The 26,739-nt window shown below is 38.4% G+C and overlaps 1 protein-coding gene across 5 annotated transcripts in view; it reads right to left on the reverse strand.

The window, feature by feature from the left end:
* Scai (suppressor of cancer cell invasion) overlaps positions 1-26,739 on the reverse strand; it is a 107,319-nt gene that overhangs the window by 6,041 nt on the left and 74,539 nt on the right. For all 5 annotated transcript variants that reach the window (XM_031370133.1, XM_031370134.1, XM_031370135.1 and 2 more), the window contains 11 exons: positions 26,245-26,341; positions 25,214-25,312; positions 24,923-25,075; positions 21,359-21,460; positions 20,916-21,017; positions 19,998-20,076; positions 17,786-17,885; positions 12,996-13,077; positions 6,572-6,644; positions 4,046-4,219; positions 3,749-3,849 (listed from right to left, as the gene is read on the reverse strand). In XM_031370133.1, the coding sequence (XP_031225993.1) occupies positions 3,749-3,849; positions 4,046-4,219; positions 6,572-6,644; positions 12,996-13,077; positions 17,786-17,885; positions 19,998-20,076; positions 20,916-21,017; positions 21,359-21,460; positions 24,923-25,075; positions 25,214-25,312; positions 26,245-26,341 (1,162 nt within the window). The remainder of the gene's footprint in view (positions 1-3,748; positions 3,850-4,045; positions 4,220-6,571; positions 6,645-12,995; positions 13,078-17,785; positions 17,886-19,997; positions 20,077-20,915; positions 21,018-21,358; positions 21,461-24,922; positions 25,076-25,213; positions 25,313-26,244; positions 26,342-26,739) is intronic.

Raw genomic sequence — 26,739 nt, forward strand, 5'->3', positions numbered from 1 at the left:
AAGTGACAATTTTAACCTCTCAATATAGCTTCATATGGGCTAGCTTAATATATTAGCATACTGAATTATTTTACAAATATCTGCTAACCTCTAAGGAGGTTAGGCTCTATAGTCTATACTATCAAAATTCATACAATACATAGCTGTATTCAGACACACACCAGAAGAGAGCATCAGATTACATTACAGATGGTTGTGAGCCACCATGTAGTTGCTGGGAATTGAACTCAGGACCTCTGGAAGAGCAGTTAATGCTCTTAACTGCTGAGCCATCTCTCCAGCCCTCATAAAAGACATGTTTATTAAAGTCTTCTTTGTATGTGAGGAACATAACAAAAATTCTACTTTGTACTGAAGCAGAGTTTCATTGGTAGCTACTATTACAGCTGTCCAGGTGGTCAGCAACAATAGAAAAATGGACTATTACTCAGAGACAAAATGAACTAAGCAGAGTTGGAGGGACAGCTCAGTGGTTCAGAACACTTATTGCTGTTGTAGGGGATCTGGGCTTGGTTCCCAATTCCCACATGGAGGCTCAAAACTACCCAGAACTTCAGTTCTAGGAGAACTGATGATATCTTCTTGCTTTTATGGGCACCAGGCATTCATATCATACACATATATGCATGCAAGCAAAACACACACACACACACACACACACACACACACACACACACACACACACACACAAAATAATGACAAGCTAGTGACAAAATAAAAAATGCACTAATCTTAGTAAGAGCTTTACGTAAGATTCTATCCAGTGTGATTCAGGGTCTTGATATGGCAGTGTAAAAACTATCATTTGAGTAGTGATCTGTGATGTAGTGGTTCATAGACTCACCAGAAGGGTGAAACATTCTGGAATGAAGCTGTTGTATGGTTTAGTAGAGGTTTGCATTTACAATAATACAATGTATACCAATGGTATACTTCAGTTTTGTGCATTTCACTGTAAGCATACATTGTGGGGGCATACATATAATCCTGGCACTCAGGAGGCTGGGGCAAGTGGACAGAAAGTTCAAGGCCAGCTTAGACTACATAGTAAGACTGTATCAATTATACAAAGCCAAGCTAGAAACAAGATGAAAGTATGTGGCAGAATACTTTGAAATTACAAGTTGTAAAAAGCTTAAAAACAACAACAGCAGCAACAACAACAACAAAACAAAAAACCCCAAAAACCCAGTGTTCTAAAATGAAGTAAAAAAATGCAATGGATAACATTAAAACTCAAAAACCCTGAGTACCATCTTGGCTAGGATTCAGTTCAGTGCATTCTCCCAAATCTTATTAGAAAACTTATTGCAGTAGATAGTATAACACGAAGACCTGCATCTGGACAATGTGGAGAGAATGGGATTGTGGTGCATTTCATTCTAAACAGATGTCTTCATTACTCCCCCAACCCCACCCCCAGGTGTTGGGATGACCTTTCTTCACATTATATGAAGGTGTGTCCCTGTATTTTCAGTTGTTAATTCTTGGCAAAGTAAATGCTGGCAGGATTTTGGTTCTGTCATATCTATGGCTCATCACCCAGTTTTCCATATGTAAATGCTTGTCCTTCTTCACCTGCCCAAAAGATGAAGGTCAGCAGCCCTCACTGCCTAAGAGAAGGATCTGGCAATGTCTTGCTGCTGAGTGGTTCAGACTGAAATATGGGTTTTGTGTAATAAAGAGCTGACACCTGGATCTGGGGCAGGAAGTATGGTGGGGACATGTCTTCTGGAAGGAGGAGGGGAAAAGGAGGGGGTAGAAAGATAGAGAAAATGGTGGGGTCAGGGGGAGGGGAGATGAAGAGGGCAGAATTGGAAGAGAATGGAAAGGAGCAGGAAAGTAAAGCACTAGCTCCGTGGCAGGGACATTATGTGTGTGTAGTGGGGTAGTCAGGTTAAGTTAGAAGCTAGCTGAGAGTCTGCTCCAGCTAAAGGACAACCGCTTTAAGCTATATAAGAAGCCTCATGCTTAATTAGAGAGCTGTTCCAAGAAAGCCCTATAATACCCAGGGCTCAGGGATCTATGCAGAAGAAGTGAAAAGCTGGAGAAATGGCTCAGCAGTTAAGAGCACTGATTGCTCTTTGAGAGGTCTTGAGTTTAATTCCCAGCAACCACATGGTGGCTCACAACCATCTGTAATGGGATCCAATGCCCTCTTCTGGTGTGTCTGAAGACAGCTACAGTATACTCACATATATAAAATAAATAAATCTTTAAAAAATAAAAGAGGTGAAAAGATTTTCTAGACATACACACATGAGCTCACAGAGACTGACAGATGCAGAAGGACCAGCACAGGTACGAACCAGATAAAATCCTAACCCCAACCATGAAGCTCTTTGTAATTGTTACCTTCTGGGAAAAGGAAAGTGAGTTTTCTACAATGGTGTATCACTAGGTTTATCAGTCATATTCTAGGACAGGTCCCATGCCCAAGAGTAGCTGGCCAACATAAAATATATGTGTTTTGTGTGTATTCTGTTTATTATTATTATTCTTTGTCTTATTGGTCTTTTTATTCATTGTTAGTTTTTTTAAACAATGTCTCACCATGTAGCCTTGGCTGGCCTGGAGCTCACTACGTAGACTAGGCAGGCCTCAAACTCAGAGAGATCCTCCTGATTGGCTCCTGAGTGCTGAGATTAAATGCATGCACCAACTATTTTTTTTTTTTTAAGATTTATTTTATTTATGTGTATGCATACACTGTAGCTGTACAGATGGCCATGAGCCGTCACGTGTGTGGCTGCTGGGAATTGGACTCAGGATCTCTGTGGGCCCTGGTCGCTCTGGCGTAATTCACTGTAGCTGTCTTCAGACGCACCAGAAGAGGGCATCTGATCTCATGTGGTTGCTGGGATCTGAACTCAGGACCTTCAGAAGAGCAGTCAGTGCTCTTATCCACTGAGCCATCTCGCCAGCCCATGCACCAACTAATACTGTATCATTTATACAATAATAAACATCTGAAAGCAATCCAAATATCCATTATTGGAAGAATGGTAAATAACTGAGTCAATATCAAAGAATGAAAATTGTAATCAACATGGCTCATTGTAGAAACATGCCATTCATACATGTACATATATATGCATGTACTTGGGTATATATATAATTTTACTTTTTTGTGGTGCTGCTGATTGAACTCAGGATGTTGTGCCCACTAGATGGGCATTCCTTAGAATACAACTGACTGAAATAAAGCAATATAAATCTAGTCATATACTAGATAGAAATGAAAATATACAAGGTTTTAATAAAAAGCAAATGATTACAGTACTCAGAGGATCAGTTGCATTTGAGGAGAGATTTGGCTGAACCCACAGTAGTATTCCCAAGTAAAGACAGTGTCTTATATATCCCAAGCTACCCTCGAACTCAACAGGTAGCCAAGGGTGACCTTGAACTTGGACCTCTACCTCTGAAGTACTGGGAATTCAGCAGCTTATGAAATGTTCCTAATGGGAACATGTGTCACAGTATTGTTAATCTTTTTCTATTTATTCATTTCAGCTTTTTGAAATAAGTTTTTACTGTGACTTTCAGGGTGACCTTGAGCTTCTGAGTTCTGGGATTACAAGCATGCACCACGATACCTATAATACTATTCATCTTAATGCTACTCATGCTTACTTCTAAATACTATTCTGAATCTATTTAAACTTTATTTAGTGTAAGTAAAATATAATAACACTCAGTAACAAATTAAAATGGTGAACTTGGTTTTTAATGGTTCTCTGCCTACCCGAAAGGCCTTGTGCATCCTCATGGTGGCTGAACAGAAGACAAACCTTGTGAGAAGCAATCGAAGAAATTCATCTCCAAAAAACTGGAGGAAGGCCTGATCTGCAGAGAGGAAGGGACAGTGAAAGGAGGTGACATGAAAATGACACTTCAATAGGAAACTAAGTTAAGGAAAGGCTTCATGACTTTCATATCTGGGATAAGTACCTTTAAAAAAACCCTACATAACATATAGCAGGAAACCATTTAAGCCGCTACAGTAAGCTTTGTTAAGTGTTCAGGTAGATTAGCAGGGTACCTATTGAACGTGAATGGGTCAGTAGCTGGGCAATATCACGGTTGATTTTTCGAAGATATTCTTGACACTTTTCCCACAGGCCTCTACGCATGCTTGACAATCCAGAGACAAATAGGAAGGCCATTAGAGGATTGTTCAAAAAGAGCGTGAAGAGGCTACCTCGCTGAGACTGATCTGTAATAACAAACATGTTACATACAGACAAGAGTTTTACAAAGGGTTAGCAAACACATGAGGAATATCTTAATATACTCGAATTGACAAGGTAAATTCTTCCTGAAGCTATGAAAACACATCCTAGGCATATTGCCTTCTAAATAAAAATACAAAGCCTTCTTCATTATGAATGATAAACACACTTATTATCTGAACAACAACTAGTCAACTTCATCTGAATGTGGCAAGTGTTGACCATGAAGCACCCATCATGTAAGTATCTGATGAGCATCTGATTTGTCAACTTTCATGACTTGATGTTCTTTCTCTGTAACCCAGTAGGTCTCTTTTGAGATAGGGTCTATGGAGCCTTAGGCTGGCCTTGAACTCATGAAGTAGCTAAGGACAACCCTGAACTCCTGATCCTCCTGTCTTTTTATCTCCCCGAGTGTGGGATGATATGTGCTGCCACATCCCGCTGTCTGTCTGGCTCTTCAATGTCAACATTTTCTTTCTTTGGCCCTACATACTCCAATCTTACCAACTCTTAGGATATTAGTTGCTACTCATGCTCACAGATGCCTAATTTTCAAAGACTACAACTGAATTCTCTAGTTCTGGCTTTGTGCTGATAAATAAATCTTAAAACACTATACTGAATGAATGAAGTGTGCCTTTGCTAAGGATAGAGCTACAGACATAAAAAATGTAGGAACCTTATCAAATACATTTACTACTTTGTTGCCAAAGTACCCAAGCCCTTTTGTAGATGTCAGCAGCAACAATGTTATTGAATAAATCCTAAATGTTTTCAATACAAGAATATTCAATCTGTCTAGTGGCTGAATTTTACTTAAAAGTATTTGTAGCCTAAATTTTATAGTATAAAGATAGGATGCTAGGTAAAAAACCCATTAAGGACTTTTTTTTTTCTGAGACAGGGCTTCTCTGTATAGCCCTGGTTGTCCTGGAACTCACTTTGTAGACTAGGCTGGCCTCAAACTCAGAAATTTGCCTGCCTCTGCCTCCCAAGTGCTGGGATTAAAGGTGTGCACCACCACCGCCTGCCTTAGGACATGAATTATTAACATACACTGAATGCTTTCTAGATATATATCACTATGCTACAGGGTTAAGTACTATTATTTGATAGATGAAGTAATTGAGGCACAAAAGGGCTTAATAACATTCCAAAGTCACAAATTCAGTTGGGACTCAAATTCAGTTGGCATCCTTAAGTCTATGTTTTCTTCCTCTGCAATGAATTCTCTAATTGAATTTTGGTATTAACACTTGACCATGTAGTTTTAAAAAAAACTACATTAGAACAGGATGATGACAGCACTCTCTAGTAGTGGGAAGAGGTTATATTCCTCCAGAAACAGTAAGAAACAGGATGCAAAATCCTCAAAGCAGGAGAATTTTACCGTTGTTTGAAGGTAAGTTCTATCCCTCAGGATTTAGGTTGATTATGTGAACTTAGAACTGCTACAAGATTTTCCCTGTTAAATAGCAGAACTTACCTTAAAACAACGGTGTAAGTCTCCAGCTTCTCTCAGGCATTCAAGTGCTGACCATCACTTCCTGTGTCAAACTATGTCAGCAGACAGGACTTCGGGCTGGGAAGTAGCAGTGAAATGCCATCTCCCACAGAGAGACATCAGCACTATTCACAGTCAGGGAGACAGTGAAACAGTTCAAGTACTGCTAAGACAGTGTGAAGTTTCACTTAACATTTGACCTAGGAAATGACTGGGAGTTAGAATTAGATCTTATGTGTAACCTATTGAGGACAAAATACTAAGGGCAAAAGGCTTCCTTTTGTAGCCACTGGCAAAATGGCCCAAACAAACTTGTCCTTCTGGTGAATTCTGAAGAAACTTGTATTTTAAAATTATAAGATAAAAATTCACAGAAAACAAAACAAAACAAGAAAAGAAAGAAAAGGCCTTTGAAGTTGTGCCAATTCAAGTGTCCTATCTATTAGACATAGCCTGAGAAGTTTCCTAGGCCAGCAGTTCTATGGTCTTCAAAGATGGCTAAGATAATGTAATCAAAGATGTAGAAAAATCAAAAAATCATGCTATATGGGTATGACAAGAAAAATCAGAATCAATTTTTAAATCTGTAAAAACCAGGAGGTCTCCAACAGCAAGGGATCAAATTACTTCGTTGTCAGGTATGAATTCTCTCAAGGCCTAACCATACATAGCACATTAGGGAAGGCTTGTCTGCAAGGATTCCAGGTATATTTCAGATTAACACTTGCTACAAGTATCACACATCCTTATCTAATCATGATGGGAGGTCGTAACAAATACAGTCTGTATTCATTAAGACCTATTGGTGTAACAGGCACCAAGAACTTACCTTGCAAAGCTTTTGGATATGCCGTGGGAGAAAGAAGGCAGACGAGTGGCTGTCCAAACAAATTTGTAAAATTCTGCAATATATAAGAATTTAAGACTTTTATTAAAGATTTGACAAATTGTAGTTACCTAGGAATTTTTCAGTATACATCACTAGTGTATAGATTGGGCTTTTAAAGTTATAAACAGATAGGGAACAGCAGCAGTTGCAGACACATGGTCTCATGAATACTAATACTATGTCTCAATACCAACTTGGTAAAAAGGATTGCCAGCAAAACAGTGATGTTTGCTACATTAAAATGATAGTGGCTATGTAATTGTAGCTTTGCAGGTACAGGTCATCTGGCTCAACAGTGTTCCCACAGGATACACCAGGGCAAATTTTCAAGAAGATCTACTTTTTTTTTTTTGCCTCAAAGGTACTTCCTTCCTGAGACTCATGGCAACACAGGATAATACCAAAGTGCTCATTACACCAAGAACTAAGGGGCATTCAGACTGCAAGTGGACTCTGCATAAGTTAGGATATCATTTTTCTTAAGGTAGACCTATTATAATAAATACAACTTTAATAACAAATTATTTGGTGAAGCAACAAAAAGGTATATATAATTCCTAGGATGAAACTGAATGAGCCAGAGTTAAAAACTCTAAAGGGTAAAACCAAAGACAAATGGAAAGACACACTATGTTCTTACTGATAAACCCACTCTAAAATGTCATGACAATAATGCATTACATGGGCGGTGGTGGCGCACGCCTTTAATCCCAGCACTTGGGAGGCAGAGGCAGGCAGATTTCTGAGTTCGAGGCCAGCCTGGTCTACAGAGTGAGTTCCAGGACAATCAGAGCTCCACAGAGAAACCCTGTCTCAAAAAAAAAAAAAAAAAAAAAGGGCTGGAGAGATGGCTCAGCAGGTAAGAGCACTGACTGCACTTCTGAAGGTCTTGAGTTCAAGTCCCAGCAACCACATGGTGGCTCACAACCACCCATAATGAAATCTGATACCCTCTTCTGTGTACTCATTTATAATAATAAATCTTTAAAAAAAATAATGCATTACATTTTAACTAATCTCAACAAAGAGCTACTGGTGTTTTTCCCCACAATAGAAAAATATGTCTGGCCGTGGTGGTGTACGCCTTTAATTTCAGCACTTGGGAGGTGAAGGCAGGCAGATCTCTGTGAGTTCAAGGTCAGCCTGGTTTACAGTGTAAGATCCAGGACAGCCAGCTACACAGAGAAACCCTGTCATGGAAACCCCCCATGGAAAAATGAGCAGAAAACAAATGGAACAGAATGAAAAGTCCAGAAAAGGACCTGAAAATACATAAGACTTCTGTATGTATAACATAGTGATTTTTACACATCTAGAAAAAAACCATGCTGTTTTGTGCTATATATTTGGATGAATATTAAGTAATAAAAAATCTAAATGAAAAAAGGCAAGCAATGAAGGTGGTGGCCCAAAACACGGCGAGTTATTTTTGTGGCCTGAAAGCTCTTCCTATTACTATTGCTAAGATTAATAAAGCCAGTTATATAAAAATAAAAAACCTAGCACAGTACTCTAAGCCATGCAAGGTAGAAATACTGGCAATCCTGGCACATGGGAGGTGGAGATAGGAGGGTCAGAAGTTGGGGCCAGCCTGTGCTCCATAAGATGATGTCTCCAACAAATGAAAGAAACAATGCCCCCTCAAGCTTGCCTATCATGTATGAGGTCCTGACCTCCATTCCCAACTTTGAAGAAAGCAATCATAGCATTATTCCACATTTTGGAAATACCCATGAGTCCTAGTCTGTGTTGCTCTTGATCTGCATAGTGCTAAAGTAAACAGCACTGTCATTTCCCTCAAGGTCTCCTCTTTCTGCCTGCTAATCAAACTTTGTCTTCTGACACACATATATACACACACACACATACATGAAAGCATACTGTGTGTAATTACTTTGTCTGGCTTCTAGAACCTACATGTGGGAAGAGTCACATGACTCTATGTATGGGCTTACTCTGTCTAATTAGGGCAAATGAGACACTTTAAGGGGAACCCTGATATTCAATGTTCCCTCTGGAAGCCTGGCAGAGGGTACCCTAGTAATCAGTTCTCAATAAAAGCCCTAACTTTAGTTCTCTAGTAAATCAGTCTTTAAAATTTTGTGACTGGGTTTCATAAAATCCAGGCTAATCTGCAGCTGATCCTCCAGCCTCTTTGTCCCAAGTACCGAGCTTACAAACAGAGCCTCATGAATGGTAGGCAAACACTCTACCATCTGATCTGCATCAGGAATCCTGTAATAAAGCATCTCTAAAAGAAAGTACTTAATCCACATAGTTGGAATTTGTTGCTGGGGAATGAAGTGCATCCTTTGTGACTACTGGGCCAGCACCTTGGAAGTTTAGAACTGGTTTTCTCCAGGCTTCGCCGCATTTCTTATCCATTGCTGATTTTGCGATTATCACCTTACTGTGCTAACTCTTTACATAATACGCTAAGTACTAAGTCCTCCTTTCAAATTATGTGCATTTGAGGATTATTGTAGGGTCCTCTGATAGACAATACTGGGTTGTATATATTCTTTATTCACTTAGATACATGGTCTGGTGATGCTGCTTAAACTGGATTTGAATTCATAGGATCAAGTGAACCTCCCACCTAAACCTCCTATTTCAAACTATAGGCACAGATGACCATGTCTGACATACTAGATTATATTTAAATTTTAGGACTTGGTTGATAAAATACTTGCCAAATAAGCCTACGTACCTGAGTTCAATGTCTAACAAAGGTGGAAAAAGCAAAATGCAGTAACATGTACTTATAATGCTATCATTGGGAAGACAGCTGAACTTGGGGCTCATGGGCCAACTAACCTAGAATGATAGGCAAATTCTAGGTCCTAGTTATTTACTCTTTAAATAACAAGGTATAGCTGGCAAAATGGCTCAGCAGGTAAAGGTGCTTGCAGCCATCTCTGACAGCTTGTTTGATCCCCAGAAACCACTGGTAGAAGGAAAGAACTGACTTTGAGTTTTCCTGAACTTCCCACTCCCAACATGTGTGTGTATGTGTGTAAACAAAAACTTTTTTTTTTCAAAGATTTATTTATTATTATATATAAGTACACTGTAGCTGTCTTCTGACACACCAGAAGAGGGCGTCAGATCTCATTACAGGTGGTTGTGAGCCACCATGTGGTTGCTGGGATTAAACTCAGGACCTTCAGAAGAGCAGTCAGTGCTCTTACCCGTTGAGCCATCTGACCAGCCCTAAACAAAAACATTTTAGGAGATAAATAGCTCAGCAGAAATAGCTCAGCAGTAAAGAGCATCCCCTACTCTTCCAGAGGACCCGAGTTTGGTTCCAGTCCTGATGTCAGGCAGCTGACAAGTGCCTGTAACTCTAGATACAATAAATACCCTTCTTCTGGTCTCTGTGGACAACCATACATATATTCATTCATTCATTCATATTCTCTCTCCCTCTCTCCCTCCCCTCCCCTCACCCTCCCCACCCCTCACATACACACACAGTCACTTTTAAAAACCTCTAAATTGGGCTAGAAAGATGGCTCAGCAATTAAGAGCACTGACTGCTCTTCCAGAGGTCCTGAGTTCAATTCCCAGCAACCACATAGTAGCTCACAACCATCTGTAATGAGATCTGACACCCTCTTCTGGTGTGTCTAAGACATCTATAGTATACTTAGATAAAATAATAACTAAATCTTAAAAAAAAAACCTGAATCAAACTGCAAGGCCTGGTAATTACTTGAGACTGGAAGATCTCAAGTTCAAGATCAAACTGAGCTATGAAACAAAACAACTCCAGTAATAACTTATATCAATAGAACAGTGTCCTTTTACAAGGTCCATTTTCAGTAAAAACTCATTGAGGAGATGGAACAGACACTGTCTCAGGTGCTAGAGATAGGATAGTAAACAAAACAGAAAGAAACCTGTCTCCCAGAAGATAAGATGACATGTGGACAGGGATGCAAGTGGCAGATACAGACAGGACTCCAGTAAAAAAGATGAATGAGTTATATAAAGCCCTCAAAGTTAACAAGGAGTCCAAATACAGAACATGGAATTCAAAGAATTACATTAACAGCACAGGCTTTATTTCATTAATTTTTTTTTTTTTTCGAGACAGGGTTTCTCTGTGTAGCCCTGGCTATCCTGGAACTCACTCTGTAGACCAGGCTGGCCTGGAACTCAGAAATCTGCCTGTCTCTGCCTCCCAAGCGCTGGGATTAAAGGCTTAACGCCACCACTGCCCGGCTTAATTTATTTTTAAAATCTGACCAAATGTAATTGTCTAAAGTTTTATTTTTGTTTTTAAGATGATTTATTTATTTTAATTTAATGTGCATTCCTGTTTTGCCAACAAGTATATATGTCTGTGTGAGGGAACTAGAGTTATAGACAGTTATGAGCTGCCATATGGGTGCTGGGAATTGAACCTGTGTCCTCTGGAAATGCTCTTAACTGCTGAGTATCTCTCCAGTCCCCTAGTACAGGTTTTATAATCAGACTGGTTAAACCCAGCTATGCTACCACTTAGTTGAGTGTGTGACCTTGGGTAAAAAATGCTTCAACTAGGGCTGGAGAAATGGCTCAATGGTCAACAGTACTGGCTTTCCTTGCAGAAGACCTGGTTTCAATTCCTAGCACCTACACAGAGGCTTGCAACCCTCTGTAAGTCAGGTTCCATGGAATCTGGCACCCTCTTCTGGTCTCCATGGGCACTATATGCAGGTGGTGTATAGACATACATATAGGCAAAATATTCATACATCTAACATAAAAATAAAATATTTATAAATTGCCTAAACTTTCTGTGCCCTGGTTTTCTTATAAGTCAAATGAGGATAATAAAAGTGGCAATGGTGGGCCTTGAGGTACAGTCCTGTAGTTATTTAGGAAGATTACAAGTTCAATGTTGGTCTAAGTTCAAAGCCAGCCTAAGTAACTTTAGTGAGACACCTCAATCTCCAATAGGACAGAAAAGTGAGGATTATGATATTCTGAATGAAGTTTCATATAAAAGAGGCAAAAAGAAACAGAGACTACTCAGAACATAGGAAAGTAGAGACTATAAAGATGGATTTCTGTGGCTGAAGAGTAGCTAGGTAAAGCACTCACCTAGTATATGAGGCTCTCTGGCTTACAACATACACACAATAAAATAATCACTTATGTTCCCAAGGGTATGAGAAGACATTTCGAACATGAGAAAAAGGCAATTATATATATCTATTGTGTGTGCATATATATATGCATACATACATCCATTCTTCTTGCTGTATCTATATCAAAGAAAAAAAGACAGGGTCCTGATCTGGGTGTACTTTGAACTTAGTGGCCATTTTCTTGAATTATTTTATTGATTTTTCTGTTTTCTGTACTATTTTTATTTTATTTTATTTTTATTTTTAAGACAGGGTTTTTCTGTGTAACAGCCCTGGCTGTTCTGGAACTTACTTTGCAGACCAGGCTGGCCTTGAACTCACAGAGATCTGCTGGCCACTGCCTCCCGCATACTGGGACTAGAGGTGTGCACCATCACACTTGGCCAGGTTTTATTTTTAAAATGAAAGTAAACATGAGAAGAAAACGAAAAACATACATGTGGGGTCGCTATTCTTGGCTACTCAGCCACTTCCACTACCATGCTAGAATAAACTGAGTAATGCTTGCTTTTCCATTCATGTTGAAACCCATAGCAGAAGAAGCTTTCAGGAGCAGAAACAAGCACCCAGTCCAGTGTGAGCATCCTTTCCCCTAATTTAAGCCTGTTTTGCTTTACTATAAATCATTACAGCTTGATTCCTGACGACTTCACAATGTTTTGCTGCTGGTGCTTTTGGAGTCATTGAGGGTCTGCTTCAAAAGCAAAAGACTGCAAAAGTACTTCCAGGTTAAACCACATTCAGGCTCAATCGTGGAAAAACAAAGCATACGTAAAACTGTTAATACCCTAGGTCATTACTATGTAACATGAGATGGAGTTCCATTTAAACCATGAGTATATTAAATTAGGTGTACAGAAAGGAAAAGTGTTTAAAAATTAGAAAATAAGCCACCCATGTTATCTCTAGCTCTGTAAAGAAAAACAGTCTGGGTTATATAACAAAAATAAACCTCCCACCAGAGATCTTGGAAATCTTGAAAATTTTTTTCCTGCAGGAGGATTTATTATTTCCACTGAGAGTCCATTCATGCGTTTCTTCTTGTTTCTATTCATAGCATCAGATCCTGACTAGCATGCACAACCTCAAAAGAAAAGAAACACTAAATACAAACTGTAAAATTAAAGAAGCAAAACAAAGCAAAATAAAAGGGCATGTGTTAGAGTAGGGACCCTGGGGGTCACTGCTAAATACCTGGAGTGTACAATAGCTCTGTAGGGACTCACCTTGTAGGCAACACTATTGGAGGAGTCCACAATGATGAACAGGGGTTTCCTTGTGAACGGATAGAGATCTCCAGGATGAAGGCTGCAGAAAAAACAGCGAGGAATTGTGTAACTGTATGGCCAAATCTCAGAAATAGTATTCTAAAGTTTGATTTTCCCAACACAGCATTGCAAGGAAAACAAAACTGAAGGAACAAACACACACTGAGATAGATGTGTATTTACTGGGACATGTTGGTTCTACCTGAAAAAAAGTTCAAAGATAATTGTTATTCAAGACTATCTAAATAAATGGTGCAGTGGTGTGTTACCTACAGCTCCAGCATGCAGGAGACTCAAAGAGGGGAACAACTTGAGTCTTGGAATTCAAAAGCAGTATGGACAACATCAGTGAGACAAACAAACACACCCCTCAGCTAAAAAGGACCCTATGTAAACATGACTAACCCATGGCATGAAAACTTCAGAAGCAGGTTTTACACATACAACTGCTTTGTATTACTTAAAAGCTCTTTCAAGGGTGTGGTTTGAAATTAAGATAGACTAATTTAATCATATCCATATTTCAATGGCTCTTAAAATGCATCAAATATTTTAAAGATGTTTTACAATAATTTTTAAAGATTTATTTATTTTACATGTATGAATATTTTGCCTGCCTGGTATCCTGAGACATCAGAAGAGGCAATCAGATCCCTTGAAACTGGAATTAAGGATGGTTGTGAACCACTATGTGGGAGCTAGGACCTATACCCAGGACCACCACAAAAATATCAAGTGCTCCTAATGGTTGATCCCAGCTCTCTATATCCTTAAACATTAAAAAAAGAAAGAAAAAAAAAGTTCAAGCTACCTTTCAATATTCCACTCAAGAATGTAGAGAGAATATCTTGTGTATTATATGGATGCATCACCTGTCAATTGAAAAGCCTATTGCCTATGGCTTAGGGAGAAAATAGAGGTAGGCCATTCCAGAGGCAGAAAGTATTCTGGGATAGAGTTAGAGTGAGGCTGGAAGATGTAAAGAGACAAGATAGATGCATGGTATCTGAGCACAGATAATCAGCCACATGGCAGAATGTAGGTTAATATAAACAGGTTATCTTAATTACAAGTCTTGTCAAAAAGACCCTAGCTGTATGGCTAAGGTATATGTAAATATATTTTGAGTCTGAGCCTTATTTCAGGGAGCATGGGACTGAGAGGAAAAACCAGGAAATCTTTTTTCACTCTTCTTTATATTCTCTCTGGACACTCTTATGTAAATCATCTAGGCGACGTGGTAAATACGCAGATTAGCTGGGCCACAGATCAATGGACTGTAATGCCCATGTCCAGGAACATGTACTCAAAAGCCTCTGCTGTGGATTACAGTTTTTGGCATGCACACTCTTTCTCATCACATCAAAGTAGACAATGTGCACATCTGTATCAGTATTAATGTAAATGTACATAACAAAGCAAAACCGATATCTTAGCTTTAATTAAAATATGAAAATTATATATAATCAATATAATGATTACCACACTAAATTAATGAAATATCTGCTCCATATATGGCTCTAAGTAGTTTTTAGCAAATTTAAAAAAAAAAAATAACACCATGATGGCTATTTTGGTTGTCATCTTGACTATACATCTGGAATGAACTAAAACCCAAATGGCTGGGCACACCTATGATGGATTCTTTTCTTAATTAAATAACTTGAAGTGGAAGGACTCACTTCTAATCTCATCTTTGAGGTGGGAAGATACACCTTTAATCTGTGTTACACCTGCTGGGAGCCTACTTAAAGACATAGAAGAAGGAAGTTCCCTTTCTTTGCCTGCTTGTTCTTGCTAGCAAGTCCATTCCTTCACTGGCATTAGAGCCCATTTCTTTGCTATTCTGGTGCATACTGGAGACCAGCTGAGACATCCAGCCCTGTGGACTGAATCACTACTCAATTTTTAGACTTTCAATTGCCAGACACAGTTGGACTAGTTGGACAACAGCCTGTAAGCCAGTCTAATAAATCTGCCCCCATACACAGATTCATTCTATTAGTTTCATTGCTTAAAAGAATAGATACCAAAGTTATAGTCAAAAGTTTCTATCATTTTATGATTTAATTGTTGGTTATAAGCTTACGTGTATGTGCACATGAGTCCAGGTGCCCATGGATGCCTGAAGAGGATACCAGCTCCTCTGGAAAGGTAGGCAGTTGTGAGCCATCTGACAGCTGTTGGAAATCAAACTGGTTTCCTCTGGGAGAGTAGTATGCAGTCTGAATCACTGGGCCAATTCTCCAGCCCCCTCTATCTTTTGATGCCCACTTTCCAATTTTCTGCAATCCCTACTCTCTAACAATGACCTTTTCTCTGAGCTAGATATTTTAAAATTCTAAATTGTAAGTGAAACTATACAATATTTATCCACATTTCTATATATGGCAATATTTAATTTTCTTTGCACCTAAGTAATCTTCCTTTTTAAAAATACTTTTAAAAATTATGTGTGTGTCTATACATATAAGTGCTGATTTCCACAGAGGCCAAAGGCATTATTAGGTTCCCCTTGAGCTGGCATTAAAGAGGCTGTAAACTGCCCAGCACTGGACCTTTCTAAAAGCAGTATGTACTCTTAATTCTTGAGGTATCTCTTTAGCCCCAATCTTCTTTTTCTTTTGCTCTTTTTTTTTGTTGTTGTTGGTTCTTTTTGAGACAGGGTTTTTCTACATAGCCCTGGCTGTCCTAGAACTCACTATGCAGACCAGGCTGTCCTAGACTTACTATGCAGACCAGGCTGGCATAGAACTCACAGAGATGTACCTGCCTCTGCCCTCTGGAGTGCTGGAATTAAAGGTATGTGCCATCTTTATGCATTTATGTTGTGTATGTATGTGTGTATGAGTACATGTGAGTGCAATTCCCATGAGTCCAGAAGAGGGTGTTAGATCTCCTTGAGATGGAGTTACAGGTAGTTGTGCTCTGCTAAACACAGGTGCTAGGAATTGAACTCAGATCTAGAAGGGCAGCAAGAACTCTTACTGGCTGAGCCATCTTTCAAGCCCAACACTCACTTTTCTGATAGGTCATTTCTAAATCTTGGCTTTTGTGAATAATGTTGTAATAAAGATGGGGTAGAGATATCTTGTTGAGATAATGTACTAAGTGACATAACTACTTCATTCCCTCTAGATATAGACCAAGAAACAGGGTTAGTGTTTACAGTCTACTTTTTCTTCTTTGCAGTGTGTGTGTGTGTGTTGGGCACGAGTGGAGGCCTGGGATTAATATTGGAAATATTTGCCGGGCGGTGGTGGCACATGCCTTTAATCCCAGCACTTGGGAGGCAGAGGCAGGCGGATTTCTGAGTTCAAGGCCAGACCCCAGGATAGCCAGGGCTACACAGAGAAACCCTGTCTCAAAAAACCAAAAAAAAAAAAAAAAAAAAAAAAAAAAAAAAAAAAGAGGAATATTTTGAAGTCACTTTTCACCTTACTCTTTAAGACAGTCTTTTAGTTTTGCTCAGATGTATAGTTCAGTAAACTAGCTTGCTACAGGAAATCTCCTTTCCTCTGTTTCAGGCCAGCACATAAACTTTTGTTTGTATGGCAAGGGCTTTAGCTGCTGAGCTGCCTCCCAACTAAATATTTCAAATATAATTATGTACTAATTTAATCATCTGTTCACTCATTTGGAGACATGAATGACTTTGCTATGAAGCCCAGACTGTCTTGTACTTCTAATTGCTAGGATTACAGGCATATGCCATTTACTTGGCTTATTTTAAATGCTTCCATCCATCCATTCACCCACCCAACTACCTACCTCTCATGTGTAGGAAGCCCTTACTTCACAGGCATATGCCATATATATCATACTTGGTGTATTTTAAACCTGCTTACATCTCCATCCATCCATCCATCCATCCATCCATCCATCCATCCATCCATCTATCCTTCCTTCCTTCCTTCCTTCCTTCCATCCACATATCATGTGTGATACCCTTCCATCCCCCCAACCCCCTGCTAATTTGAAAGTCAGAGAACAACTTGTGGAGATTTAGTTCTCTTTCTACACTGTAGGTATATGGGATTGAACTCAGGACATCAATCTTGGTGGCAAGTGCAATCACCTGCTGAGCCCTCTGGCTGGTCCTTATTTTTAACTTTTGGACGAAAACCCATACTATTTTCCTTAATAATTGTACCAATCAAATTATATTCTCCCAAAAGTTTTTAAGGGCTCTCTACTCACATCCTCAATAATACTTGTGTTTTGCATCAACCACCCTAACAGATGCTAAATAAAAATTTCTCATAATTTTAATTTGCATGTCTCTGATGATTAGTGATGCTGTGTATGAATTTTTTAAATATTATATTTCCTAAATAATTTTCTAAATAAATATTACTTAATAAATTTTTATTTTCTAAATAAGTAATTTAAAACTAAGGCGAGTAACAGTAACACATTTGGCTTGGGAACCTTAACATGAATAATTTGAAACATACACAGGCTTAATCTCCCTTCTCTGCTTTTCAGTATGAAAAGTTAACATTTAATACAAAGTATTATTAGATAAGCCCACTGCTAATTAAAAGTAGCCTTTTGTCTTTCAATTAGAGGAATTCTAAAGATTGCTCTATACTAGAAAAAGAACAAGCTTTCACACAAGAACACAATAAGTGCTATCAACAGTAGTCTAAGGGAGCCTGTGTAGTAGCAAATTAAGTTTCCATTTCTCTTTAATATTTTAAGAGAATATTGATCCCTAGAATGAAAACAGACACTAGAATACATACCAGTGCATTTCCTTGTGAGACTGATTTCGTTTGTGGATAGCATCTCCATTGATAATGTCTCGGTTACTATTAGTAAGTACACCTCCAAAGTCATAAGGACCTAAAAGAACAAAGGGAAGAAACCTAGAATTCAACTAGAGGGTAACACCAAGTGGATCTGATGCTCAGATTCAAGAGTATCAGTGAATCTCCCTTTGATACAATCACAAAGCATTATCTTTAAATTTAACATTTTACTATAATGCAATAATTACATGATTTCAGCACAGTCTTCTTCAATGTTTTAAAAAAACCACTAAATTATTTACTAGCTTTTCAAATATAATATATTGAGAAGCAAAATAAGAACCTATAGCCAGGCATGGTGGCACATGCCTTTAATTCCAGCACTCAGGAGGCAGAGTCAGGTGGATCTCTGTGAGTGAGAGGCCATTTTGTTTGGGGGAGAGATTGCAAGGATGGAGGGCAGATATGGAGGATGGGGAAATGAATGGGACTGGGGTACATCATATAAAATTCACAAAGAATCAATAAAAAGTTAAACTAAACTAAACTAATGTTTACATTGCAAATAAAATTTCAATCTGTGGTTTAATAAAAGTATTTTATAAAGAAAGCTGATTAACTGCAAACTGAAATCTCACTCTATTTAAGCATACATATTTAGTATACATATTTAGTCTTGAGCTCCTAAGTTTAAGTGATCCTCTTGCTTTAGCATTCTGAGTAGCTGGCACTATAGGGATACACTATAACATCTGATCCAGTAAAGACAATTTTAAATTAACTATTAAGTGAAAAAAAAATTTTTTTTTTTTTTTTGGTTTTTCGAGACAGGGTTTCTCTGTGTAGCCCTGGCTGTCCTGGAACTCATTCTGTAGACAAGGCTGGCCTCGAACTCAGAAATCCGCCTGCCTCTGCCTCCCAAGTGCTGGGATTAAAGGCATGCACCACCACTGCCCTGCTAACTATTAAGTGAAAAATTTAAAGAAAAATTAGAATTAACTTGAAAATTCTGATTAACAAAACTTTATTTTTATGAAATATTCTGTCAAATTCCAGTACATAAAAAAAATTCATTATTCTACTATCATGTAAACTTTTAAAATTTTGATTTACATGTTAGCCTTTCCCAATTGGTCATAAGAGTTAGCTAACTCTTGTCTAAGTCGAACAGTGACTGTGGGATGTTCAGATAAGCTCTGAGAAAGGACCATTCAGTTTATTACCTATACTAATTACAAGAAGCCAGAAGTCTAATGTGAAGACCCAGAATAGTTGTCTTAATAATGCATTTTCAGACATGAAATATTTAAATATAAATAACGTTACTATAGGAACTAAGGCAGTTCTTATTCATGTTGTTGTCTTTTCCCTCCCTTGAACATGCCTGTAAGTGCTCCACTACACCCCATCTATCGGATCACAGCTGGACTACAGATCTTTAAAGAAACCACTGCAATGTAAAGACTATAGCGATTTGCTTTGTTTTGTTTTGACTGTAACATTTTACTACTTTGTAGGTCATGCAAGGAAGATGGTAGGTCATGCATTTTATAAAGGAATGCCAATTGCCACAGACAAATGAGGAGGAAAATGTTGAAACTGTTAAACTATTTTTCTCCAAAGATTTAAGTCTTTTATGTACATCTGAGTGGCTCATCTAGTCTGAACAATTTCTGGGCTGTATATTCTGATAGTTTAAGGTTTTATTCTGAAGCAGCATCCCAATTTTGCATGAACGGAATCTGTAGTAACAAAATAAAAAGGATTGAAAATAAAATTGTAACAAGGACTTGAACTTTCATAATTACAAAAGTACACTGATTTCTACAAAGACTTTCAGCCATAACGCTGCTTATAGGGATTCAGAGATGTCAATTAAATAGGCTGGCAGATTCCATAATCTCTTGCAGTGTCAAACATCAAATTGCATATGTATAAATCTACATATGATACATTTGACAAATTTGATAGTAAAGCATGCATTAGACGTAAATATTGTGTCAAGATTTTGGGGCTTTAAGGAGTAATAGATGAGTAAAAAGAATTAATCAGATTCTCTCCAACACTGTCACTAAACAAACAGATCAGGCTTTATATTTAAAAGCTTTTCTTAGAAAGCTTAAGGTGGTCTCTGGGCTGTGGGCCATTGTCTTGTAGAAAACAGAATTCAAGCCCTGCTCACAGTGGGAGCATTCCTTTATTGTACCTTCACCATCAGAACGACCTGTGGGGAAAACGCCAGTGGCTGACAGGTAAATCAGAAGCACACTATTGGCAGGCAGCTCCTGAAATGAAAGAAAACCACACACACAAAACCAGACAGGAAAAACAACAGTTTTATTCAATGTTCAGTTCAATTTAAGGCTGTGGGGGAAAACGATGTCGTTTAACACACTGCTGTTACCATGTTTCCACTTGTTCCAACTTAAAATTGCATGGCAAAGATTCATTCTAATCTACACTACGTAACTGTCCGCAAAGCTGTGAACACATTTTCTACTTGCAACTCCCCATCTGTTAGAGAATGTTCTCTAGAAATATAAAACGGAGGGAGAAAGGTCTCCCTTGGTGACTAAGAAGGCAAACTCCCTTCCATGTCTTCCTCTATGTGAACTATGGGAAGATACCACCTAATTCCCATCATCCTCTTCTTTCTTTTTTCTCTTTAGGCTACATAAAGCTCACACTGGCCTCAATCATGCTGTGTACTTATATATCCAGGTTGTCCTTGAACTTCTTCCTGTGTGGCTCAAGAGGTCCTCTAATTCCTATCCAAAGTCAGGATTACAGACATTTACCACATCCTTCTATCAGATAGTCACAATGTCTCACAAAGCTGCCTGAGCACATGAATGCTACACATCCTGTTCTTGTTTTTCAGTTTTGCATTGAGTATTAAGCCCAAAGTTGTTTAGCAATAAAAATCTAGAAAGGAGAGAACAATTAATCAACAGTCTCTGATGGTAAATATAAATTATTCATATCATAAGCAGCTACAATTCCTCAAACTGCGAGGGTTAGAAGGACTACTGGAACAGCACTTGTGTATGTTCATACATTATCTGAAGAGCGACCAAGTCCACCCTGAGCACACTCTTCTATCACAGATAGAGGTCATACAAACCTTAAAAGATGCTGCTAAGAATGTATACAGTTGGCTGAAGGTTGGTTTGTAGAGTAGATACTTGTGGGGGTTTTCTCGTCTGGTGGGCTTATCAGCTGGCTCCTATGGTAACATGCCAAAAGTGACACAAAATGACACATAAGTGGTATGTGACAGCTGAGTGTCCACATTTCTTATCCTTTCTATCGGATATCCTAATTTTATTCAGTGTCTGTGATTGTGCTTATCAACTGTGTCTTATCAAGAGAGTTCTTCTTTTTTGGTCACAGATCTTATAATGTAGTTTAGGCAGGTCTCTAGCTTCCAATAATTCTACTGTTTGGCTATCTAGTGTGCCTTACAGGTGTGAGGCCCCCATGGCTGGGCTGAGAAAATCCTTTATTTACTCCGCTGCCCCTAGGAGAAGCAGAAGGGGTAAGAATTACCAGTCAGGCAATGATCACCTGTATTCCTGGCTTATTCATCTGGGAAGCTAAATTCATTGGCTCCCTCTCCAAGGCTTGCAACATCCGGAACATGTCAACAGTTAATTCACTGAATTTGACCTGAAAGAAAAACATACTTGGTCATTTATGGAATAAGCAGAACTTCTGGTCTTTGATCACATTATTACTCTTGACTTTCAGGTATATTTAATAACAGCTGATTTTTAAATATACATATACACACACACACACACACACACACACACACACACACACACACACACACAAACATTCATTTTTAAAATACAAGTTACATTCCCCTTCCCTTTCTCCCCTCAAATCCTTCCCATGTACTACCTGTCTTGATCCATCTTGAAGTCATGGTCTCTTTTTCTTTAACTGTTATTGGGATGTATGTGTGAGTATGTGTGTACGTGTGTATGCACCTAAATATATAAATACAACCTGCACAGTCCGTTTAGTGTTACTTATATGTATATGACTTCACAGCTGACCCCTTGGTATAGAATAACTGACTAGGTGGTATATCCCTGAGGAATCTATTTCTCCCACTGTCAGCTTTCCTTATTTGCCTATAGTTCTTTGCCTATGGGTGGGATTTTTTTTTTGTTTGTTTGAACCAGGTTCTTATCACATATCTTTAGCTGACGTAGAATTGCTATATAGACCACAATGGCTTTGAACTCAAGAGATCTTCTTGCCTCTACTTTCTAAGTGCTGGGATTAAAGGCCTGAGCCACCATGCCCAGAGACAGCTCATATTTTATTCTGTAATATTTAATTATAAGACTTTCAAAAGGCAAATGTGGTAAAAGAATTGTGCAATGACACTCCTATGCTCACTATCTACGTTGTATAATTAACAGTGCTTAAACTTCTCTATCATAATGCATTAATTTCCTCAAGTAGTTTTTAAAAAGCAACAAAAGTTACAAAAGCACAGCCCTACAAACCATGGTAACATTTGCTTAAGCTGAGCTATGTCTGGATTCACACTTTATAATCTCCTCAATGTACTGGCACTACACAGTATTTAAGAGTGTATCCTTCTCTATTTTTAATAATACTTTTATAGAAGATCTAGGAACATGTGATGACAGAATAAAGGAGAGGTTTATAAAATAAAATAGAAATGCTTTTGGTTATGGGAGTTGTTCAGAAAGATTATTCCCTGGAGTTTCAAAACTGTACCTTAGACTGGGCATGGTGGCTGACATCTTTAATCCCAACATTTGGGAGGCAAAGGCAGGCAGATCTCTGTGAGTTTGAGGTCAGCCTGGTCTGCAAAGAGAGTTCCAGGATGGCGAGTGCTACACAGAGACCCTGTCTCAAAAATCAAAATGAAAATGTACCTCATTCAAACATACATTGCTAGAGATCGGGCCCGTGGGCCTCATGCATGCTAGGCAAGTGCTCTACCACTGAGCAACCAGAATCCCACTGTATCTCCCTTAGCAGATCAGCAAAATCCAAATTTTCCTCATATAAAAATTTCACAGAAAAAAAAAATGTATAAAATGAATCATCAATATAGATTATTTCTGAACATACTTAACATTAAAACATACCAGTGAATTTCTGAAAGTGTGATTTCTACCACCCATTATCTCTACACAACAGAATGAAACTTGTTCTTTCTTCTAGATCAGAGCAAGGAGACAAGACCTGGCTATTTGTCCTTTCACTGTCAAAGCACGTGATCCAGGACAGAGCCAATGTAGCAGTTTCACGCATTCCTCTTCCTGTTTGTTTGGAAAGGGTCTTATGTGTAGGCCAGGATGGACTCAACACCTGCTTCTACCTTCCAAGGGCTGTGATTATAGGCATAGCACCTGACTCTTTTTGAATTATAAGGAATAAGCTCTATAGACATTGGAATTACAGACTTATTTTCCTGTTTTTGAGTTTGCTAGCTTTGGTGGTTTTGTTTTTAAAAACAGGGTATTGCTGGGCACGGTGGCAACACTTGGTAGGTAGATGTAGGCAGATCTCAGTGAATTTAAGGTTAGCCTGGTCTACGAAGTGAGATCCAGGACAAGCAGAACTACATAGTGAGAAACTGTATATGTATATATGCAAGTGTCATAATGAAATCTATTACTTTGTATGACAAATAAAAAATAAAAAATAATTTAAGAAATTATAAAAAATGACCTTCTCAAAATGCAGCCCTCACTAGCTCCACCCTAAGCTAGTTTCCTGTGCACTTGAGAAAAGATCATCTTGCTGATTTTCTTCTTGTGCTTCTTGTTCTCTCCATCCTCCTGGGTAACCCAGCTTACAGACAGTAGTACGATTGTTACTTTTGCTTACTCTGGACAACTTCCTACTTTAGTTTTTGTTGTTTTCCAAGACAGGGTTTCCTGTATAGCCCCAGCATCCTGGGACTTACTCTGTAGACCAGGCTGGCCTCAAACTTACAGAGATCTGCCTGCCTTTGCCTCCCAAATGTTGGGATTAAAGATGTCAGCCCCCATGCCCAGTCTAAGGTACAGTTTTGAAACTCCAGGAAATAATCTTTCTGAACAACTCCCATAACCAAAAGCATTTCTATTTTATTTTATAAACCTCTCCTTTACTCTGTCATCACATGTTCCTAGATCTTCTATAAAAGTATTATTAATAATAGAGAAGGATACACTCTTAAATACTGTGTAGTGCCAGATCCAGCTGGCTCTGTCTCCTGAGTCCTGGGATTAAAGGTGTGTACCACTACTACATGTATTTTACTGTAGTTCTTAACTACAGTACTTTGTCAGAAAAAACATCATCTCTCAGACTAGCTCAAATCCCTTGATGCCAAACACCAGAAAAATACACCTCTCTTTTGCTACATCTGTTGAAGTGATATTATCTAAGTAGTTATTTTGTTAATAATTGTTTTTATAGGTAAACAGAAAGCTTTATTAGTGAAGGTACTTTGTCTTTTTTACTATATTAGCACACAGCCCCTGAAGACATGACTGATAATTCATAAATACTGACTGGGCTGGGGATATAGATTTAGCTCAGTGGCAAATTAATATACTAATAAGCATCTTTCTGTGTCATTAAAATATGTTTCTAGGGCTGGAGAGATAGCTCAACGGTTAAGAACAATGACTGCTCTTCCGAAGGTCCTGAGTTCAAATCCCAGCAAACCACATGGTGGCTCACAACCATCTGTAATGAGATCTGACACCCTCTTCTGGTGTGTCTGAAGACAGCTACAGTGTACTTATTTATAATAATAAATAAATCTTTAAAAAAAATGGTTTCTAAAAAAGTATAGATATATTTGGCATAATTGATTTGACCATTCCTCACAGATGTAAGGAACTCTACAAGGGAAAAAAAAGTCCATGGATGACCAAAACAAACTTTTTTTTGAGACAGGGTTTTTTCTCTGTGTAGCCCTGGCTGTCCTGGAACTCATTCTGTAGTCTAGGCTGGCCTCAAACTCAGAAATCCGCCTGCCTCTGCCTCCCAAGCGCTGGGATTAAAGGCGTGCGCTACCACCGCCTGGCCAAAACAAACTTTTTAAAAGTAAATTTTAAGTATAAATCTTTCACAGTTCTTTACCTGATTATTACAATTACCAATAATGAGTGCATCAGCTAGAGACAACTGTCCCACAATCATGCCTTGCTCCAGCAAGGGGGCTCCTGTCTCAGCGAGGCGATTGGATGTGATAACAATGGTGTTATCATCATTTAACACCATCACAGGGTCTGCCTGAAGAAAAAAGAAGCACATTAAAGGTAACACAGAATATCACTTCTTGCTTTTCTCAAAGTCACATACATACCATAAACATACAGCATAGTCATTTGCCTACCTATGACAGTAACAAGCTTTCTCTTAAGAAATTACCTCAATGAATGCTGCTACCTCTTGAAGCACCAAGTTCCACTCCACTTGATCTTCTGTATTAAAGCGATGAGTATAATCTTCAATTTCATCAGACAATTCCTGGTATTAGAAATGCCACAAAGAGAAGAGGCTATTAATAACATTCATAAAAAGGCTAGCAAGATGGCTCAGCAAGTAAATGTATCTAACACCTAGCCTGAGAACCTAAGCTCAATCTATGGAACCCAAAGAGTAAAAGGAGAGAATCAATTCCTACATGTTATCTTCTGGTCCTGACACCTGTGCATGAATCATGCACACACATAAAATAAATGAATGTAAAAAAAATGATATCTTCATAAAAACCAGCTGTATTGTAATATTCCTGACAGAAAGTAATGGAATTATTTTGATCAGTATCAATATGCAATCCAAATTATAACAGAAAACAAAGAATGAAAATCACAGATTTGTTTCAAAATAAAAAATTAGAATGATACACATCAAACAAAAACTTATAAAGGTCTATTCTCTACTTGGTGTCATATCAGCAATTAACTTATTAACAGAATTGCCTGAGAAACAGACTCATAAATATTAACACACACAAAACACTCCCTTCCTTTATATCACATTGTGTTTTAGAAACAGTCTAATTAGTAGCTAAGGATAGAAGATACAGCAGAATATATATCTCCTTCCAATGAGCTTGTGAAAACTAGGACATATTTGAGTCAAATGTATCAAGAAGTATACCATCAGGCTAGGAATAATGGCTCATAACTATAAGCACTCAAGATTGAGGCAGGAGGATTGTTAAGAGTTTACAGATAACCTGGGTCAGAGATCCATCTGTCTCTGCCTCCCAAGGGCTAGGATTAAAAGCATGCAATGTCATGTCTTGTTGGGCTACAGTTATTTTAAAGTACATTTATAATTTCAGCATAGGAGAAACTGATTCATGGGGATTACAAATCTAAGATCAGCCTGGGTTATATAACAAGACCCTACTTCAAACAAAACAAAACAAAACAAAACAAAACACTATTTACCTTTACCAGGTCTTTCACAACGTCCATTTTGTTAAGAAGAAGGCAAACTACTATAAATCTTGCATAGTATCGGAGTTTCTTAACAACCAACTCAGGCCTACAGTGGAAAAAAAGAACCCAGTCATGATATTAAGATGGAAAACATGCTGTAAAAGTACTCTAGCCAGCTAAAGCATGGCCAATATGGCTCTAGCAGGTCTGGCCCTTCTTTCCCATTCCTTCTGCCTTGCTAAAAACCATTAGATTACCTTCTTAAAGCTAGCCACCTGGGTTGGAGAGATGGCTCAGGGTTAAGAGCACTGACTATTCTTTCAAAGGTCCTGAGTTCAAATCCCAGCAACCACATGGTGGCTCACAACCATCCATAATGAGATCTGATGCCTTCTTCTGGGGTGTCTGAAGACAGCTACAGTGTACTTATATATAATAATAAGTAAAACTTTGGGCCGGAGTGAGCAGAGGTCCTGAGTTCAATTCCCAGTAACCATATTGGCT

The sequence above is a fragment of the Mastomys coucha genome, unplaced genomic scaffold, assembly GCF_008632895.1.
Source record: "Mastomys coucha isolate ucsf_1 unplaced genomic scaffold, UCSF_Mcou_1 pScaffold15, whole genome shotgun sequence".
Classification (NCBI taxonomy): Eukaryota; Metazoa; Chordata; class Mammalia; order Rodentia; family Muridae; genus Mastomys; species Mastomys coucha.